The sequence below is a fragment of the Clupea harengus genome, chromosome 1 (genome assembly GCF_900700415.2).
Source record: "Clupea harengus chromosome 1, Ch_v2.0.2, whole genome shotgun sequence".
NCBI lineage: Eukaryota > Metazoa > Chordata > Actinopteri > Clupeiformes > Clupeidae > Clupea > Clupea harengus.
Window position 1 is genome coordinate 11,506,980 of NC_045152.1, and position 22,500 is coordinate 11,529,479.

Consider the following 22,500-nt stretch of genomic DNA (forward strand, 5'->3'; position numbering starts at 1 on the left):
AAAAGGGAGATGGATGGATTGCGTGTGCTGAAAGTGTGTGTGTGTGTGTGTGTGTGTGTGTGTGTATGAGAGAGAGAGTGTGCGCGTGTGCGTGTGTGAGAGAGAGAAAGGGAGAGAGAGAGAGAGAGAGAGAGAGAGAGAGAGCGAGAGAGGGGGGGGTTGTATTTGCTAGTGTGTTTGTGTAGATTTGAGTGTGCATGCCTGGAGAAGAGTGAAAAAGTCTGTCTCTCTCTCCCTGTATTTCTGTGTGTGTGTGTGTGTGTGTGTGTGTGTGTGTGTGTGTGTGTGTGTGTGTGTGTGTGTGTGTGTGTGTGTGTGTGTGTATGTGTGTGTGTGAACCTAACCACCACCTCCTGGAGAAACTCCAGCAGTTGAACTGAACTGGTCTAAATGAAAGCCCAGGCTGATGGATGCTGCCGCTGCAGCATTGACACATTAGGTCTCATTTACACTGGACCACAGCTCTCCCTCCCAGAGGTCTGCTGTCTTCTCTCTCTGTCTCTCTGTCTCTCTGTCTCTCTGTCTCTCTGTCTCTCTGTCTCTCTCCCTCCCAGATGTCTGCTGTCCAGCCTTACTGGACATGTGCCAAGACTTCTGCTTTCTTGGAGAAGATATCTCCGTGCTTGGGAATGCAAGATATCCTCTCTCTCACACACACACACACACTTACACGCATAGGCTCACATACGAAATGATACAATATATGTAGAGAACAATGTTCTGTACCGTTTTCTCTACACCTTTAAATGACCAGCCATCTGTCATTAGCCACATCATGTTTTCTCTACACCTTTAAATGACAAGACACTACACCTTTAAATGACCAAGATCAAGTTTTGAAGTTCACTGGTAAAAAACAGCCCAAGGTGGCAAAAGCCACAACTTACAAATCTTTAAACCTACTGCAGGCATATGCAAATTGCGCAACATGTAACAAATTGCAGTGCATGTAACACAAATCTGCATTCATCAGTTTGGCTAATTGTCTTTTCTAAATTAATAACTGGTCAACATCTGATACATGGCAGAGCTGAAATTAACTTACTTTTACCGCAGGCTCCCCTTTGAATGAAAATGATGGGAGGTTGCTGAAGCTTTTGCGCGCGGCTGCTCAATCTCTTCAGCTCGCAAATGTTCCGGTAAGAGACGCCGTCGCTGCCGCACACCGGATCCGAGCCTTTGCACGCGCACACGCCGTTCTTGCCCCGTCTTCGGACAGTGACAGAGTAACCGACGCCGTCCGCCACCTGGCATTCCATCCCTTCCGCGCACTCCGGGTCCCCGAGACGCCCGGCCCCCCCGCACGGCTCGCCCTCTCCGGAGGCGCATACGGGACAGCAGTCGCACTGGTCCAGGATGTCGCCGGCGAGGCAATCAGCCGGGATGGGCGCGCAGAGAGATTTGTCACATTTGTCAGGACAGCCGATGACATGGCGTTTGGAGATCCCGGCTTCACACAGGGTGGGCGCGAGAAGGAAAGCCGCGCACAGGATAGACAGAAGCATTTTATCACTGCTGACTGACCGAGACTGTTCAACAAAACAGAGATCCCTACAAATGAATTAAGGTTCCTACAAAAAATATGTATACATATAACACTTTGCTTATAACTTAACAACGTAACAAAAGTATCTAAGGAGTGTATCAAGTCGCTTTTCTCAGTCAGCTGGTTGTTGGGTTCTGCAGAGCGCACGATTCACACAAGTTACATGGCGGTGCTGACAGACTTTTTAAAGGCAGTGCACCCCGTTTTAGACAACATAAACAAGAGCGGTGATTGGTGCGTGTGTGTGACGTAACCCACGTTGGTGGGAGGGGCACTGGGGCAAACGCACTGGCCCCACCTCCTTAAATGTGTAAGCGTCATATCTGGGGAAGGTGAGGGGTCACACTGCGGTGGACATAAACAGTGCGCATGCAAGCTTAAGAAGAGTTGACTAGAGTGGACTAATGGAAGAGGCCATTTGCAGGAATTTCTCAATACAGTCAACGTCATTACCTGAAAACCTGTTAACAATTTAAACCTGTTAACAATTTAAAGATGACGACAACAACAACAACAACAGTATACTACTACTACTACTAGGACTACTACTACTGCTACTACTACTACTACTAATAATAATAATACTACTAATACTAATACTAATACCACTAATAATAGTCATAATTTTTGTTCACTCAGGGATGTGTCTACATATTGTGGGCGGCCCCGACACATTTCAATCTGTTGTCTAAATCTCAAACATCTCTACTGCCTGCCATGTTCCAAAGGCCCTATGCAGTACTGGGCTGTCAGTAGTCTTCCCCACAGTTCCATGGTCCTGCTGTCAGTAGTCTTCCAGACAGTGTCATGGTCCTGCTGTCAGTAGTCTTCTCCACACTGTCAGTAGTCTTCCACACACTGTCATGGTCCTGCTGTTAGTAGTCTTCCACACACTGTCATGGTCCTGCTGTCAGTAGTCTTCTCCACACTGTCAGTAGTCTTCCAGACAGTGTCATGGTCCTGCTGTCAGTAGTCTTCCACACACTGTCATGGTCCTGCTGTTAGTAGTCTTCCAGACAGTGTCATGGTCCTGCTGTCAGTAGTCTTCTCCACACTGTCAGTAGTCTTCCAGACAGTGTCATGGTCCTGCTGTCAGTAGTCTTCCACACACTGTCATGGTCCTGCTGTTAGTAGTCTTCCACACACTGTCATGGTCCTGCTGTTAGTAGTCTTCCAGACAGTGTCATGGTCCTGCTGTCAGTAGTCTTCCAGACAGTGTCATGGTCCTGCTGTCAGTAGTCTTCTCCACACTGTCATGGTCACAAAACTGTTATTGGTTTAAACCTATCTTATCTCTCTTAATTGGAAATGTAAAACTCGTTCCCAGAGCAGGCTTTGACTCCATCTGCTCCCTGCCAGTTCTGAGTTAGGGAACACTGCCTGTTGTTTTAACGCCGCACACATTTGGAACGAGTCACACACACCCTGAGTTGTGCACGTGTGTGTACTGTGTATCAGTGAGGGAGTTCTGTCACCTCGTCTGTATTAGGACTGAATTCTCCTGCAGCTGTCGTAGTTATTACTCAATTCTACTCTACTGTCTCACTTATTTCAACTCATTTCAACTTCTTTTTATTCTTTTACCTACTGCACACTTATTTATTTATTACTATTCCTTTATTATTATTATTGTTATTATTATTATTTTGATGTTTTTTCACTTCTATTTCATGTATATAAACCTTTGCAGAGCTGTAGTGTGCCCTTTATAGTGTGCAGAGCTATAGTGTGCCCTTTCCCTGTGACCTCGGCCCCGTTGCAGGTGAGGGTTCTTCCCTCAGAGTGACTCCTGAGGCTTCTCCATATAAACCCATAATGTCCGGCTTCCTCAAATGAGCTTAATTGACACACAGTCAACCAGACATACAATGAATCTAATAGCGCCAATGTGTGATTTCCCCTTTTGGCAGCAAATGTTCGTATGCCAGACTGTAACTTATTAAGAGCTCCACATTCACTGCTGCTATTATGTGCTATTGCGCCCAAGGCTGCATGTTGGTTGAACAATTGATTTTTCCAGTGCGTTGCGAAGCACTTACGAAAACCGGCTTAATTACATAAGCATTGTTCCAGCGAGATAATTAGTATAATTAGCGGTAGGAGCCAAAACCCAGGAGCGATACGAAGAAACGGATCAGATAACGGGTCTTACGCGGCAGAACAAACAGGCCCGGCGGCGGAGCCGAACATCGACCCATGGGAAATACTGTGTGTGTGAGCCAGCAAACAGACCCATGGGGAATACTGTGTGTGTGAGCCAGCAAACAGAGGGACGGTCTCCACGAGCTAAAGTCTTCAGCTGCAGCGGACACAGGATGGAGGGAACCGCTGGTGACCCCTCAGAGCCATCAAAGATGGCCGCGTAGAGTGACCGCAGTCCCAGAGCATGGGCATGCATTAGGGTTAGAGTGTGGGCATGTGTTAGGGTAAGGGTGAGAGTGTGGGCATGTGTTAGGGTTAGAGTGTGGGCATGTGTTAGGGTAAGGGTGAGAGTGTGGGCATGTGTTAGGGTTAGAGTGTGGGAATGTGTTAGGGTAAGGGTTAGAGTGTGGCCATGGGCCACCTGTTGAAGCTGAGACACCAGAATATGTAAGAAACACACAAAATAAAAAACACCAAAAAGAAAAACAGAAAAGCATTAGCCATGGTGTGTGTGTGTGTGTGTGTGTCTGTGTGTGTGTGTGTATGTGTGTGTGTGTGTTTCTGTGTGTGTGTGTGTGTGTGTGTGTGTTTGTGTGTGTGTGTGTGTGTGTGTGTGTGTGTGTGTGTGTGTGTGTGTGTGTGTGTGTGTGTGTGTGTGTGTGTGACGCTCCGTGAGGAGAAGTCTTCAGCTGCAGCGGAAACAGGATGGAGAGAAACACAGGAAACCCTTAAACACACCATCATAGAGGACAGCGTAGAGTGAGTGCGGTCACATACACAACAACAACAACAACAACAACAACACATAAATGAGGAGCCAGATTTGTCTTTGCATCTCTTCTCATTTGCAGCACCCTTTGAGAGATGATGGAGCCTTGGAGGCATTTCACCATGAGTCTCCTATTTCTCTACACACACACACACACACAGAGACACAGAGACACAAACGCACAAACACACACACACACTCACACAAACATAAGAGCAACCCTACCATCATGCCGGGCATTCCTGGTTGGACTGGAATGCTGAAATCTGATGGATATGAACTCTGTTCCACCATGAAAATATGGAAAGTTCCCATTCCGCTGCGTCTCCTGTTTCAGTCAAGTTACGGCCTGATTTTCCGTCCGTTCCGCCATTGAGTGTCTCCCCAAAGCAGCTCCTCTCCAGCCCAAAAACAACTAAGGTCATTCCCAGGACTCATCCCCCTGTCCACCAATGACCACCTCAGCCATGTGCTAATGACCACCTCAGCCATGCTGTAGTTGACAGTATTTTCATTCAATATCAAGCTAAGGGACATCGATGTTTAATACGCTAAGCACGCACCAGAATAAATCACATGTGACCTCACTGAATTCCTCCTGCACCATATCTGCGCTGACACACTTTACTGCCAGGGCCGCATCTTAGCCTTCCTGCCCCACCCCGGCCCATAATGTTTGCCCCTGGGGGCAGAGGTAACAGAAGGCAGAGGAGCCTCCCTGCCTCGGGGCTGAGTCCACAGGCTTGGAGAGCGCTTTGCACGCAGACCTCAGCTTTCCGGAATGTTCGTCATGCACACTCCAAAGAGTTAGGCTCTGGAACGGAACGCCGATCCCATAATGCATTCCATGTGCGCCGTGCATCCAAGATGGATTGACGACATGACATAACACATGAAGGCGTGTAATGGATGGACACACACACACACACACACACACACGCACACGCTCACATTGCATATACACACATGTGCATTCATTTACACATGCCCACACACACATACACAAACACACACATGCACACAGAAAGATATTACTCTCTCTCACACACACACACACACACACACACACACACACACACACACACACACACACACACACACACACAGATATTACTCTCACACACACACACACACACACACACACACACACACACACACACACACACACACACACACACATACATATACACATACTCATGCACAATACACACGCACACACCCATAATCTACAGACACAAACACAGCACACACATACTCTACACACACATGTACACACAGATCTTCCCGGCTCTCACACACACAGTGTTTTGCAGCCCTCTGGTGTGTTTGTTTGCGTTACGGTTACAGTAACCAGCAGCGGCACCAGAGAGACTGGGTCGAGAGACCCACGAGAAGCCCAAACCCATGACCTCACACCCTGACCGCTCTGGAGCCAAGAGCATGCTCTGTGTCACACACAGCTCACACACACACACACACACACACACACACACACACACACACACACACACACACACACAGCTCACACACACACACACACACACACCCACACAGCTCAGTCAACAACACCTTGTGTCGCAGGACCGGCTGACCCGACCCGCACACTCACCCAGACACCTGAGGGTCAGCACACAGCACAACACAGCACAGCACAGCACAGCACAGCACAGCACAGCAGGGCACAGCACAACACAGTACAACACAACACAACACAGCACAGCACAGCACAGCACAGCACGGCACGGCACGGCATGGCACAACACAACACAACACAACACAATACAATACAACAGGTATGGCTACAACAGATATTGACATGGAACTGGAATAGCAATGGGATCACCATGGCAACCTCTCCTGTCAGTTTCACTTTCATCTCCAGAAGTCGGGGCGCTAGGCGGGTCTGCATGTGAACACTGGTAATGTTCTAAATTCCACCGGAGCTAAGCGCTCCCCCAGATTCAATGTCAAGTGTGATTTTCACACATCTACCGGTGTTATACCCTGATGGTTTAAGATACACTTTTCCACAGGCAGGCAGTCATCCAATACCACTGTATATTACACCATAACCCAAACACGCATATTTGTTTTCCACTTTGAATTGTTCTCAGTAGCCATGATCCCTTACTCCCTGTGGTACACTGCACTGCAATAGTGCAGATATCATTGACATCATCGGTCTCAACCTAGACCTGCTGTGAGCTTTTCACACACTGTGCCCAGAGTTATGCTATAAGCACCATGCAGGCCAAAGAGAAACTTCTTCAGCGATCATAACATTGCACAAAAGGAGCAAAAAAGGTTACTGTTTGCAGCATTATTTCTAATGTGGTGTAACCATTTTATGAAATTTGCTGTCCTTTCAGGCAAACCTTGTTGTCCTCATTGCCAATCACTTTGGGTGGCTTTCTCCTGCCTCCCAGCTCTTCCAAGCAAAGCCATCACTGATGTCACTTTGGGTGGCTTTCTCCTGCCTCCCAGCTTCAGCAAGCAGAGCCATCACTGATGTCACTTTGGGTGGCTTTCTCCTGCCTCCCAGCTCCTCCAAGGCCATCACTGATGGGACCATTTGCCTCCATTCACGCCTCAGCCACTATTTGAAGCCTCAGTCACAGCAGCTCACCCTTGGCACCCAGCAGGGCCTTTTGCCCTCTGTGCTGCTCACTGATTGGTTCTGTGTGCTCTAGATGGCAGCTGACCGTGGAACGGTTCTGCCGGATCTGGGCCGTATATGGGCCGGGTGTGGACCGGATGTGGGCTGGGTTCCGCCAACGGTTGGCTGCTGTGTGGAGAGCCGAGCGGATCGATTCCAAACTGGTAGCTCATCAGCACCTCTGTCCACAGCGATTTAGGGGAAAGGGTTCGGTTACTATTACATAACCACAGAACACACACACACACACACACACACACACACACACATACACACACAGACACACGTGTGTGAGCGCTGTGGACATGCTGTAAGGAAGAAACACTCGCTGACCCACAGATCACACTCCCACACACAAGCCCCCCCTCCCTCTTTGCAGATGCTCAGTGTAGGACTGGCCCAGGCCTGTGCTGGCTGGCGTCGGGGCTGTGTGTTAATGATGTGTGAGGGACTGGAGGCCTGGAAGCCTGGAGGCCTGGAGGCTTGTTTGACTGTTACACGGGGCAGAGTGGCGTGCGGTGGTGCGCGCTGACGAGAGGCGGTGGGTGATGAGAGGCCTTCCCAGAACAGGCAGCACCACCCCGGGCTTCTCTGAAGCGCTCCTCAGTACAAATGAGTCACGCCTGTTTGATGCTCTCCCTCTGCCACCGCCACTGCCGCTGGTGCTGGTGGTGCCGGCGCCGCTGACGATCCAAACGGACCGTGTTCTCGTGAGTGTTCTTGCGATCAGGGTTCCACGTCCAGTGAAGAATAGAGTATGAACGAGACATGGTGTGCCGTCCCTTTCTAACGCCATCTTGTCCTAAAGAGAAGTGTGTGCGTACATGTTTCTATGTTTTTGTTTGTTAGTTTGTTTCCCCTTGGCCTCCGCGAATGATGATAAAAACATCACATTTTGTTCTGCGGCCCCCTGCCCCATGTGGTTGTGATTGCGAACGATAAAGAGTGCCAGCGGACACATAAATGTAAAAATCCCAGTTATAATGTGGCCATTTCAACACTAAATATTTAGTTTTCTTTAATTTATTGCTTATGAATAAAACATTATGCCCGAAAGAACATCGGACTGAATTATGTTTTGAATTTGGAATGAGTCACATGAGTTTCTATCTCTGCCTGAGGAGAGACGGCCGACTGTTGTGTGTTGAGTTGTGGCGGGGAGCGAGGAATAAAACCTTTGTGCTTAGAGAGGAGAGAAGGGAGGCAGACCCATTAAACACAATGTACAGAGAGAGATGGAGTGAGATAAAGGAGAAGAAAAACAAAGGGAGAGAGAGAAATAGAGAAAGAGATGAAAAGGAGAAAAAAAGAAGGATAGAAGAAATGAAGGGAGAGAATGAGAGCAAAAAGTGAACTAATGACAGTGATAAAGAGATATAGAGTTATACCGGAACAGAGAGACAGAGAGACAGAGAGGAGGCATTACTGCTTGTAATCCCCATCCCGCCCTTGGCCCGAGTTCTGCTCTCCCCTCTGTTGCCAGGAGATGCTTTGTGCACTGCATCATCCTCCTCCCTCTCGCCCCTGTCCTCCTCCCTCTCCTCCTCCCTCTCCTTGTCCCTCTCCTCCCTCTCCCCCTCCTCCCCACCTCTCCTCTTCCCTCTCCTCCTCTCCTCCTCCCTCTCCTCGTCCATCTCCTCCCTCTCCTCGTCCGTCTCCTCCCTCCTCTCCTCCCTCCTCTCCTCTTCCCTCTCTTCCTCTCCTCCTCCCTCTCCTCGTCCCTCTCCCCCCTCTCCTCGTCCCTCTCCTCGTCCTCATCAGAGGGGCCGCAGCTGGGCTTTCACACCCAAAAGCGGTCAGGGAGGCCTGGTCTCTACCCAACCAGCTGGACGAGGCTCAAGGCCTGTGATTTAGCCCTGCATCACTCACAGACATCCCATAATTACCCTCCGCTCTCCCCCCCTGGGCCTTTGACTGGGGTGCACTGGCAGGTGCTGTTTGCTCAGCTATATAAACCTCAAAACCCCAAATTCTTTTACCCCATGCAGGATGATTCCCAGATTGCTGCATTTATTGCGACTCCCATTCCACTCCTTTGTGTTTGTGTTTTCATATGCATGCATCTGAATGTAGTCTAGCATGCAGCGTTGCGGTTTATTACTGTTGTAAGCGCCCGTACACACAATTGTAACTTATGTGAAATGGTTCACTGTGTCTTCACTGTGTCTAAGGAGAAAAACCCAAGAGTTCAGTTGTATTACTGCAAATGAATAAATACTTATTATTGGGTAAGCTACAATACATATTTATTTTGCTAAAATCGTCCCAGTAGCTATACTATGCCTATTCCTGCCATGTTCCGCCAGCTTTGATTAAGCTGCAACACATACTTGACATGGAATCTTTACCCTCTCTTGACATGGTTGCAAAATATTTTTAAACCAGTTATTACAAAAGAATGTCATTATTCTTAACAACGTGCCATTATTTTCCATGATCCTTTTCAGCCCTTGAACCCTGTGTGTTTTGTGTTGTTTGTGTTTGGGTATGTGTTTGTCTCTGTTTGTGCTTTCAGATGAAACCCTTATTTTGCTGCCCATCTTGACCAGGACGCCTTGGCAGAAGAGATGTTGTATCTCAATGAGAACTTCCTGGTTAAACACATGATAGGAGACAGATGTTGGCCTGTCCTCAGCCTGTCTTCTCTGGGAGGGAACCGTGGAGACAGATGTTGGCCTGTCCTCAACCTGTCTTGTCTGGGAGGGAACCGTCGGTGATGGTGAGGGATCTGTTCTAGTTCAAAGCTCCATGAACTCCACAGGCAGCTGCAACCAGGACTAATCTATTTCGAGGCACGTGCTGTGGTCTGTCAGTAGTGGTGCGTTTGAACCCTGAAACAAACATGATAAAAACACCAACAGCAAACCAGGTCTGCCACAGAGGCAGATGTTACATAATACCTTTGTGCTTTGATACATTCTAATCGTTTTTCAATAACAGTTACTCAAAAAAAAACGTCAGGACGTTCTTTTAAATGGCATCAGTGTTCTCCACTTCCAAAAGACTTATTGCACTTAATGTCTTCACCTTTACTGAGTTCATGGTCTCAGTGTGGTTTTACAAGGCTGCCATTAGACCTGCAGAGAGGCGGCTTAGGCTGCTGGTCCTGCTGGTCCTTCCAGTCCCTCCAGCAACCCCCCCCCCCCCCACACACACACACACACACCTGGTGTAGCCATCCTGATGAAGTAGCTGTGGAGAAACTCAACCAAAAGGATGAAAAGATACTCTCTCTCTCTCTCTCTCTCTCTCTCTTTCTCATATACACACACTCTCTCTCTCACACACACACACACACACACACACTATCTCACACTAGCTCACACTAGCCTACACTAGCACACTAGGTAAATGGGTGTCGTGAGGGACCAGGCCTCTCATCAACATCAAGTCACCAAAGGGAACCAGAAGGGAAGGAGAGGAGTTCCTGGAACACACACACACACACACACACACACACACACACACACACACACGAACAGACACACACACACACACACACACACACACACACACACACACACACACAAACACACACTTCCCTAAGCCAAGAGGAGAGGAGATAGAGGAAAGGAGAGGAGAGGAGAGGAGAAGAGAGGAGTTCCTGGAACAAGCAGTGCTGAGGAGGCTGCCACAGGCCCACCATCACTTCTTTAAACTACACACTTCCCTACGAGAACACACACACTTCCCTAAGCCAAGAACATTCGATAACACACACACACACACACACACACACACACACACACACACACACACACACATACATACCCACTCACACATATCCCTAAGCCAAGAACATACGATAACACACACACACACACACACAAACACACACACTTCCCTAAGGCAAGACCATATGAGAACATACACACAAACACACACACATATGCACACACACACACTTCCATAAGCCAAGAGCATCTAAGAACACACACTCAAACACACACACATAAACACACACACTTCCCTAAGCAAGACCATACGAGAACACACACATACAAATACACACACATACACATACACACAAACACACACAAACATACACAAACACAGTTCCCTAAGCCAAGAACATACAAGAACATACAAGAACACACACACACACACACACATACTTCCCGTAGCCAAGAACATATGAGAACATACACACACACACACACATATGCACACACACACACTTCCCTAAGCCAAGAGCATCCAAGACTACACACTAAAACACAGACACATAAACACACTCACTTCCCTAAGCAAGAACATACGAAACACACAAACAATTACACACACACACACACACACACTTCCCTAAGCCAAGAACATATCAGAACATACACACAAACACACTCCCACATATGTACGCACACACACACATTTCCTTAAGCCAAGAGCATACAAGAACACACACACACACACATACACACACACACACACACACTCTTCCCTAAGTCAAAAGCATACAAGAACACACACACAAAGCCAAGCGCATAAGGGAACACAGAGGACTCTGTGAGAGTGTTTTTGTGTTGCGTGTGTTTATGTGTGTTTGTGAGCTTCATCTCAAACTGGACCACAAGTATGTACAGGGGTGTGTAGCTAAAGAAAAACTAAGAGTGAGAGTGAGAGTGAGAGGGAAAGAGAGAGAGAGAGATGAGAGAGAGAGAGAGGGGGGGGGGAGAGAGAGGCAGAGAGAGATATGAGAGAGAGAGATGAGAGAGAGAGAGAGGGAGAAAGAGAGAGAGGCAGAGAGAGAGATATGAGAGAGAGAGAGTGAGAGAGAGATGAGAGACAGAGAGAGAGAGAGAGAGAGAGAGAGAGAGTGTGTGTGAGTGTGTGTGTGTGTGTGTGTCATCTGTCATCTCTAATAACCCTGATGGTGATCAGTGTGTGGAGGTCATCTTGTGATCACTGGGCTCTAATTGTCAGCTCTGCTCCGAAGGCTCCCCTGGGCCGGGGCTGAGTTTATATGAGTGTGTGTGTGTGTGTGTGTGTGTATATCATCTGAGTTTATATGAGTGTGTAGTCTTGGCTGACTTTATTGTTCTGAGAAGGAGGACTGCGGAGGAAAACACATTCTTCTGCACATTAAAACTTGTGCAACTCTTTGCGGTGAAAGCACGTAACATGTCGGACGGATCACACCCTGACCTTCTTCAGAGCTGTGTGTGTGTGTGTGTGTGTGTGTGTGTGTGTGTGTGTGTGTGTGTGTGTGTGTGTGTGTGTGTGTGTGTGTGTGTGTGTGGTGAAAGCACGTAACATGTCGGACGGATCACACCCTGACCTTCTTCAGAGCTGTGTGTGTGTGTGTGTGTGTGTGTGTGTGTGTGTGTGTGTGTGTGTGTGTGTGTGGTGAAAGCACGTAACATGTCGGACGGATCACACCCTGACCTTCTTCAGAGCTCAGTTTCATTCGCTGCAATAACACAGCCTTGCTCCAGCCTGCGTGACCTGCAGGACAACGAGAGGAAGTGTGTGTGTGAATTATGTATGTGTGTGTCTGTGTGTGTGTGTGTGTGTGTGTGTGTGTGTGTGTGTGTGTGTGTGTGTGTATGAGGAAAGTTCCAGCATCCTCCAAATCCAAGGTTTTCTGTCTCTGTGTCTCTATCTCCCTCTCACCTCTTGAACAGCATTGAAGATGTTTAGCTTGCTGAGACTGCATGGATGGATGTGTATGTGTGTGTGTGTGTGTGTGTGTGTGTGTGTGTGTGTGTGTGTGTGTGTGTGTGTGTGTCTATATATATATACACCCACACATACCCAACCACACACACACACACACACACACACACACACATATATATATATATATATATTTTGGGCCCCTCAAATGAACTGAAAATAAAGTTCCCCCGCAGAGGCCTCTTCATATGAGGAACCCTTTATTGGATGCGGTTCTCCACACTGTTAACCATGTTAAGCTCTTTATTAGAACCTCTGACCAGCATCTTTAGGAGCATACACACACACACACACACACACAGAGATATAAATAACAGCGTCTTTAGGAGCTCTCCATAGAGGCATTACATCAAACACAGACTGATTGGAAATAGATTGCCTTGAGATGAATTTGTTCTAGACTGTATCCCATGGAGGGATATGGATTACAAGTGTTCAGGCATGACGTGTGTGTGTCTCTGTGTGTGTGTGTGTGTGTGTGTGTGTGCTCGTGGACTTATATTTATTTGTATGTGGAAACACAGTTAGTATGACGCTCACATGGCGGGAGAGACTGAGAGAGTGAGAGCGGTGTGTGTCCACGTCTGACATGATGCAGCTGTGTGTGTAAGCCTTGAGTGTTAGAGAGTGTGACGCGAGAGGATGTGTGTGTGTTTCTGTGTGTTGTAAGTTTGACACGGAGACGTGTGAGACATTAGGGCATGTGTGCGTGTATGTGTGTTTTTGATTTTTGCATGTAAGTTGAGGAGAGTGTAAGATGTGTGTGTGTGTGTGTGTGTGTGTGTGTGTGTGTGTGTCTGTGTGTGTGTCTGTGTTTGTGTGTGTATGTTTCTGTAGATACTGTGGCTGATTTTTGCATGTAGGTTGAGGAAAGTGTAAGGTGTGTAGGTACACTGGAATTCGTCCATTGTGGTTGACTTTAATCAGTAACTTGTCTATGGGTTCCCCCGGAAACTACGTCAGGTTTTACCTGTCATAAAAATGTAACCTGATGCTTTTCTTAACCACGCCCACCTGAGCGTGGATAATAGCCGCATCTCCCCAGATGTGACTCTCTCTCTGTCGGCGCCCACCTGGCCAGGACCTCTTCAGCTCTCCCTCCCGGCCTCGACCGAGGAGCAAGCCTCTTTGACCTCCTCTCACCTCAGGCATCGCCTGCACACGGTGAAGAACTACTCTCTTTGTTCTCACTTCTTACGGCCGACATATGCCTAAGATTTCAGTCACCGAACTGATAAGTGAGACGCAGTAAGTTTAGCGAAAGCAGCTAACGATAGACCTGCTAGCTAACTCCACACAACGGGAACAAAAGGCAGACTGCAACGTTCTGAGCGATCAAATCCTCCGATCTAAACTGCAGGGACACAGACATCACAGCAAGGACAACTTTCTCCATTTACGGACGGCATCATCGCTTCTCTGCCTTATCCACGTCGGACCAGCCCAACACTTTTCCCAAAGGACTGGTAACTCTGACATTAACTGGGCATTTAGCTATCCTAGCTATTCACAACCTGGCTAAGCATAAGACTGTTTACATGCCATTGTTCATGTGTTTCATATGTTTTGTTTACTGAACGTAACTGTTTATATATATGTTCATTGTTAGCTGGTAGTTGGCTTCGCCACACCATCTAAGGGTTATCGTTAGGATTGCTTCTCAGACACATCGGGTCTTGCATGCATCACTAACCATTTCCCTCTTTCCTAACATGGCATCTTAATCGCGCACGATTACACATACATTGGCCTTCACATAGCCTCACACGCGAAGAGAATACTCGAACTTCGCGCTGCATATAGGCTCGTCCTTGTTCACATCACATGTATGTTCGCGTGCGTGCACACACATGCACGCGGAACTACGGTGATCAGACAAAGGAACACACACACATTCTTTCTGGCGCGCTCCTAACAGCGCAACCCCGAGCTCACAAGCTCACACACACACTCCCTCTCGATTACACATACACCTATTCCTTCAATTCATTGGTTAGTTACATTTAGCTAGATTACATATTGTGTGTTATTTTCTTATCATTGTGTGAATAAATACTTTGATTTATATACGCTGGTTTATTTAATGTTGCACAAGAATGGACGTTGCCAACCTCTTCTATTCAGAATTCTAATGACCTTCAACCGTACTATTAGTAAGGTAACTTTGGTTGTAGTCATTAATTTAATTATTAATCAGAGTTCCAAATTGATAGTATAATATATTTTATGAGACTGATATATTTAACGAGACTGATTTGTGGATTATCATTATTTTGACCACGTGGAGGACACTACACTTTGTGTGGCGCCCCCTAGGTGTTCAACTTAATTGATCTGCCTTTGTGTTGAATGGTTGATGCCTGTCCAATCGGGTGAGATTACCAACATATTGTTGCTGTTGCAAGGACAGCACCAGTGTGTCTTGGTGGCCCTCGCAAAGACGGTATCACAATTTACACACAATTGCACCCACATTCACCCGGCTCCTGCTCACAGGGTAAGTTACCTACATAGTCTGGTACTCCCATGTGAGGCTGGTACCAATTTCACCTACAGGTGTGTGTGTGTGTGTGTGTGTGTGTGTGTTTCTGTAGATACTGTGGCTGATTTTTGCATGTAGGTTGAGGAGAGTGTAAGTGTGTGTGTGTGTGTGTGCGATGATGATGATACTTGTATGGAAACATCTGTATGAATGTGAACTGGTATATGTCTGTGCTGCATGGAAACATCTGTATGAATGTGAACTGGTAGATGTCTGTGCTGTATGTGGATTGCCATTAATTGTTGTATGGACAGGCACAAGATCGCACACACACTTACTAGAACTAATGAAACATGAACATATCTCACCTGTACACTGGCTCTTTATAATGGTAACCTGATGAGCATACTGTACATACCAACTTAGCCTTTCTGCAAAATACTTGAATGAAATACTTGAATAAAAGAATGAAAGCTGGCTCCCTCCATTTTTTCCCACTATCAACCTTGTAGGTATCCTTGAGTGTGTATATGCTACATGTTTGATAATATGTTTTATTGTGATGCATGTATGAATTCATCTGTTTGCTTCTGATTCTCCCCTCTCCTCTCCTCTCCTCTCCTCCCCTCTCCTTTCCTCTCCTTTCCTTTCCTCTCCTCTCCTCTCCTCTCTTCCCTTCTGTCCCCCTTTTCCATCTCTGTACCCAGCAGGGCAGATGGGCCCCCCCTTATGAGCTGGTTTCTGCTCAAGGTTTCTTCCTGTTGACAGGGAGTTCAACCGAGCCATTGTAGAAGCCATGACAGTTAGGCCAAACAGATAGAGAGGATGTTTGTGAGAGAGAGAGAGAGAGGGTGTGTGTGTGTGAGAGAAAGAGAGAGAGAGGGTGTGTGTGTGTGTGTGAGAGGGAGAGAGAGAGAGAGGGTGTGTGTGTGAGATAGAGAAGGGGGAGAGAGAGTGTGTGTGTGTGAGAGAGAGAGAGAGGGTGTGTGTGTGTGAGAGAGAGAGAGAGAGAAAGAGAGGGAGCTTGCACTCATGTTTTGTGATGATGCTACAGCAGACAGGAAGTGAAGTTACTAACTTTCTGACAGATAGTAGATGCCTCCGAAGCCACCGGATCAGGTCCAAGTATGCAAACCGGATCCGCTCCTGAGCCTGTTGCATTCTGGGAAGGCTCCTCCTGTCTCCAGGACAAACACGAGGACCCAAACCACTCTGTTTGTTCTGTGGATGTAGGCTCCAGATCAATGCCAAAGTCCTGTCCTTGCTAAATCAGCTCACTTAAGTCAGATCAAGTCAGACCAAAAAGCAGAAAAGCAAAACAACCTTCTTCAGGACTGATGGGGCCACCAGATGAACTTCATCGTTACAAAATCAGATCAAACCTATTTAAAGGTACAGTGTGTAGTTTTTAATGGCATTAGTAGAAATGGAATATAGTATTCATAATTATGTTTTCATTAGTGTATAAATACCTGTAACTATCTTTTCGTAGGCTTAGAATGAGCCCTTTGTATCTACATTGGGAGCGGGTCCTCTTCATTAGCTTAGAATGAGCCCTTGGTATCTACATTGGGAGCGGGTCCTCTTCATTAGCTTAGAATGAGCCCTTGGTATCTACATAGGGAGCGGGTCCTCTTCATTAGCTTAGAATGAGCCCTTGGTATCTACATAGGGAGCGGGTCCTCTTCATTAGCTTAGAATGAGCCCTTGGTATCTACATAGGGAGCGGGTCCTCTTCATTAGCTTAGAATGAGCCCTTGGTATCTACATAGGGAGCGGGTCCTTATCATTAGCTTAGAATGAGCCCTTGGTATCTACATAGGGAGCGGGTCCTTTTCCACAGAGGCCGCCATGTTTCTACAGTAGCCCAGAACGGACAAACCAAAACACTGGCTCGAGACAGGGCTTTTTGTCTTGTTATGGCATTCGACGTCCACCACAGGTACACACATACACACACACACACACACACACACACGTAAAGGGAAGGGTATTCAGCTGGTTGCGATTCAGCAACGGCACCACTAGATGCCATTAAAAACTACACACTGTAAAGCCTAGAGGAGAAGCACATATCACATGGGCACTGAACGGCAAGAAGAACCCTTCCTCTAATGACTAGAGGGGAGATTGGATTGGATTACATTTATTGTCATTGCACAGAGTACAGGTACAGAGGCAACGAAATGTAAAGGTCGAAATGTAAAGGTCACTGAGTGTCAAACCAACCTTCTTCACATTATTTTATCATTTTAGATTCTTCTCCACTCGTGAGTGACACAGTCTCCATCTGCTCTTCTCCACTCGTGACACAGTCTCCATCTGCAAACACTCAGATTCACCTAGGTCACTTAGGCTCTCTGTAAAAGTATATCCATTTCGTCCCTAATGATGTAAACAACCAACACACACAAAATAAATACAAATAAAAACAAAATAAAAAACACATCTCCACTTGTAATCCCGCTCAGGGTCTGACCGGTGCTGAAGTCCAGGGGAATTAACCTTCTCTCCTCTCTCTCTCTCTCTCACACACACACACACACACACACACACACACACACACACACACACACACACACACACACACACACAGTTCCTCATAACCTTCTCTCCTCTCTAACGTGGATGAGCAGGACAGACACAGACAGGCCTGGAGTGACACCTCACCCCTGTGCTCAGTGCACCTCCGTGTTCAGAGCACACACACACACACACACACACACACAGACACACAGACACACACAGACACAGACACACACACACACACACACACACACACACACACACACACACACAGTTCCTCATAACCTTCTCTCCTCTCTAACGTGGATGAGCAGGACAGACACAGACAGGCCTGGAGTGACACCTCACCCCTGTGCTCAGTGCACCTCCGTGTTCAGAGCACACACACACACACACACACACACACACACAGACACACAGACACACAGACACACACAGACACAGACATACACACACACAGACATACACACACACACAGACACACAGACACACACGCACAGATACACACAGACACAGAGACAGAGACAGACACACACACACACACACACACACAGTCACACACAGAGTCACACACAGACACACACACAGTCACACACAGACACACACACACACACACACACACACACACACACACACAAACACAGACACACACACACAGACACACACAGACACAGACATACACACACACACACACACTCACACAGACACAGTCACACACAAACACAGACACACACAGACACAGAGACACACACACAGACACACACACACAGTGTGCAGCAGGGCATCTGGTGTCCGCTGTTCCTTTAGCTGACCTTGAGAGTGAAGAGAGAATATGCACACCCACATAGATATGTGCACATTCACAAAACACAAATACACAACCATAAGGACATGCACCCTTAAGCCTGCATGTGTATACACACACACACACACACACACACACACACACACACACAAACCTAGATGTTTATGCATGAACACACCCACACAAACAAGCATACCCGTAAGCATGAACACATGTAAACTTAAGTATGCGCACGCACACTCATGCAAACACACACACACACACGGGCATTGGCACACCCGCGCGCACACACACACACACACACACACGATACCAGCTGAGGGCAGTACACCCCCGTCCTCCAGTGGCCTCCTCTGGTGTGTCTGCAGCCAGCAGTGACCTCCGCTTAAGAGGATCATTAAAGTCATACTCAGAGCACCCTGGCACATTCACGGCACACCCGGGGCCTATAAAAGACACCATTTAACATGGCCTGACTATTTAAAAGAGTTTGGCCACACACACACACACACACACACACACACACACACACACACGCCTGACTATTTAAAAGAGTTTGGCCTGAGGAATGGAGGGGAACCAAACGTTGATTTAAGAGAGTTTTTTTTTCCAGTTCCTCTCAGCAACACTTGGTGGCACTGTTGAGTCATAGTTCCTCGTGACAGTCATGTGTTTCTCTCGGGCAAAAATGTGAGCCAAGGAGGGTATGAAAAGAACTGAACAGGAAAAACACAAGAAACAAAAAACAGTTGGATTCGGTTTAATTTGAAACTCCACATAATAAATAAAGCACACATGTGATGGGAACACACCAGGGTCACGATTCAAACACAGGTTCCAAAAAAGGGTCAATCAAATGCTATATCTCTACGTTCACAGTCGGAAGTAGCAGGCACTTACGTCACAGGCTAACGGCTCTTTAAGGGAACAAGTGTTTATTTCACACACCTCAGCGGAAGCAAATAGAAGGAAAAGTTCATCAGAACATCTAGTCTTACGGTGCAGGGCACTTAATCTGACTGTTCCAGTGTTTATGTGTGTGTGTGTGTATTTGTGTGTAAGAGGGAGAGAGAGAGAGAGAGAGAGAGAGAGAGGGAGAGAGGGAGAGAGAGATGGAGAGAAAACGTTTGTGTGGATGGGTTGGTACGCATGGTGATGTCTATGTGTCCAACATGTGCAGCCCTCTTCCAAGCAAATCCAGACTCAGACCCTAAATCATAAGGAATAGCTAAGCTAATAATATACAATACATGATTCTATTGAAGTCTTTAACTTTCTTTAAAAAAAACTATGTGAGGGAAATTCATCCTACTGTATGCCCATGACATTCTGGGTTGAGGCTAAAGCTACAGCCATGTCTGGAGCTCACTCTATATAGAACGGCCCAGCCCGTAACAGCTATACCCAGGGGAGACACAGGAACTGGAACAGATATCTATGCAATTCATGTCAAAAGTAAAAAGAAAGTTCTTATTCAGTCTACGAAAAACAAACAAACAAACAAACCAAAAAAAAACCACATGTTTCTACTTTCTAATAACCCTAATCAACAATCTCATCTAAACATACTCTGTGTATGTATGTCATTTATATATCAACACCAACCTATAAATACCCAGGAGCCAAAAGGAAAGAGAAGATAACAAAATTATAATAAAATAAACACTCATTTGCACCAGATGGAGACACTCCATTCATCCATCCATTCATTCATTCATTAATTCATCCATTCATCCATTCATTCATCCATCCTTGCCTCCATCGGCCAACCTAAACATAGCATTAGATAGACAATATTATAAAAACACACACACACACACACACACCGTAATAAGAACACACACTCTGCGCCAAGAACTGCTCCACAAGGACAGTGGGTGTGAGACAGTGTTCAGAGACCTCCCTCCTCTACAGTCCTGAATAGATAATGGTCACTATGTGTGTGTGTGTGTGTGTGTGTGTGTGTGTGTGTGTGTGTGTGTAAGGAGTTCAGCATAAGTCTGGGTGTGTAGGATGGTACAGTGTATGTATGTATATATGAAATGTGTGTGAATGTTAAATGTGTTTGTATGTATATGTTTTAATAGTTTGTGTGTGTGTTTGTGCATTTCTCTGTGCTCCCTCTTGGCTGTGTGTGTGTGTGTGTGTGAGTGTTCGTGTGTGTGTGTGTGGCATTTTATCAGGTGTGTGTCACATATCAGTGTGTGCCTCACACTTTGGAAACATTCAACCCCTCATCCGTGGGATGTGTGGAGGGGTTTCCACGTTGCCACGACAACGGATCCACCTCATCATCTTCGTCGTCAGCATCGCCGGTCTCATCGCCGGTGGCAACGCTGCTCACTTGAAGAGCCGTGGCATCTCCTGGAGGGACAACCTGCTCCTGGGCGCCCCCGGCAACAGCTCCCGGAAGTCCGTACGGTCCCAGGTCAGCCCCAGCCCCGGGAGCAGTGCATCCTGGGATAGAGATGGGCGAGCGGGGTGCGGGGGGGCTCTGCATGCTGCAGTAGAAGACTGAACCTTGGTGCCGCTCATCACACTTCTGCAGGGGGGGGGGGGCACAGTGAGGTTGCTTATGGACTTGTTTATATCCTTGTTGTTCTTGTTGTTTATTGTTTGTTTAGTCAGTGGTCAGACATGATAATTAGGCGGTGGTGTAGTGTTGGGGAGGGGGAGGGGGGGTGACATCACAGGCAGCGGAGGGGTTGGGCAGGTTGTAGTAGAGGCAGCAACACGCATGGTAGTAAAAGGTGTAGAGCCAGAGATGCTGTGTGTGTGTGTGTGTGTGTGTGTGTGTGTGTGTGTGTGTGTGTGTGTGTGTGTGTGTGTGTGTGTGTGTGTGTGTGTGAGAGATAGAGTTTAGAGTTTGTGCAGCAAGGGCAGCACCAGCAGAGGTGGCAGGAGGAAGAGGAGCAACAGGAGCAGGAGGAAGAGGAGGAGGAGGAGCAGGAGCAGGAGGAGGTGCAGGAGGAACAGCAGGAGGAGCAGGAGCAGGAGCAGCACAGACGTTCAGCTTGACAGGGGGGCCCTCTTAAGAAACACTACACGCTCAGTCACTTTACTCTCTGGAAAACACATACAAAGACAGAGATGGAGGGAGGGAGGGAGAGAGTGTGAGAGACAAGGAGATGGAGGGAGGGAGGACACACAGAGGAAGAGAGAGATAAGAACATGCTAAAGGCGTTAGCCACACAGACATGCTAAAGGCGTTAGCCACACAGACATCAGCTCTGAAACTCTAAGTTGGAGAGGGTTTGGAAGTCACCGGAAGTGCCCCACCCCGGCCCACCCCACCTCATCTCTGCAGGCATAGCCCAACAAAGACAGAGACCAGAGTCCCCATAGATTCACCATAGAGTCTCCAAGCCCCCGGGCACAAACAGGAAGGCCCCATCACTTCAGTGGAGCAGAGGCTTATGGGCTAGCACAGTCAGCCCCCCTCCCAGTGCCTCAGGGGGATATGCTGTTGGTAAGACGACTAACCACAGCTTTAACCTTGGGGGGTAAAACATGGGGGGGGGGGATTAAAGTAACAAGGCTTCTACCTGACCCTGAGGGGGCACACCGCTTTTTAGAACAGCGTGGATAGAAGGTCGGGAGAACAGGAGAACCTGTAGAGGAGAACCTGTAAAGCCTCCACTAGGAACCTTTAAATCCGATTTAAAGATGCGGGACACTTTAAATGTTCACCTTTATAGTGATATAAGGAGCTGCTTTTTGTCTCCTTATGAAGTACAATAAGCTAGAAAGTCGGGGACATCTAATAACCTTTTTTTGTGTTTGTTTTGATGTAAATACAAATGACAGTGAGTAGACAGGACATGAAAGATCATGATCATGGGCACAGAAAGGACATGAAAGATCATGATCATGGGCACAGAATAGAAAGATAGCAGAAAGG

General features: G+C 47.3%; 2 protein-coding genes across 5 annotated transcripts in view; both read right to left on the reverse strand.

Moving 5' to 3' along the window:
• Nucleotides 1-1,753, reverse strand: part of htra1b (HtrA serine peptidase 1b) — a 34,438-nt gene extending 32,685 nt beyond the window's left edge. The window contains exon 1 of the mRNA XM_031567648.2: nucleotides 1,046-1,753. Within this exon, the coding sequence (XP_031423508.1) occupies nucleotides 1,046-1,505 (460 nt within the window). The 5' untranslated portion in view covers nucleotides 1,506-1,753. The remainder of the gene's footprint in view (nucleotides 1-1,045) is intronic.
• Nucleotides 1,754-19,343: 17,590 nt separating this feature from the next.
• Nucleotides 19,344-22,500, reverse strand: part of plekha1b (pleckstrin homology domain containing, family A (phosphoinositide binding specific) member 1b) — a 34,278-nt gene continuing 31,121 nt past the window's right edge. For 2 of the 4 annotated variants that reach the window (XM_031567673.2, XM_012828729.3), the window contains exon 13: nucleotides 20,797-21,141. In XM_031567673.2, the coding sequence (XP_031423533.1) occupies nucleotides 20,940-21,141 (202 nt within the window). In that variant the 3' untranslated portion in view covers nucleotides 20,797-20,939. Of the gene's footprint in view, nucleotides 21,142-21,532; nucleotides 21,665-22,500 lie in introns of those variants that run through there. The other 2 variants (XM_012828728.3, XM_031567677.2) reach the window with 2 other exon arrangements.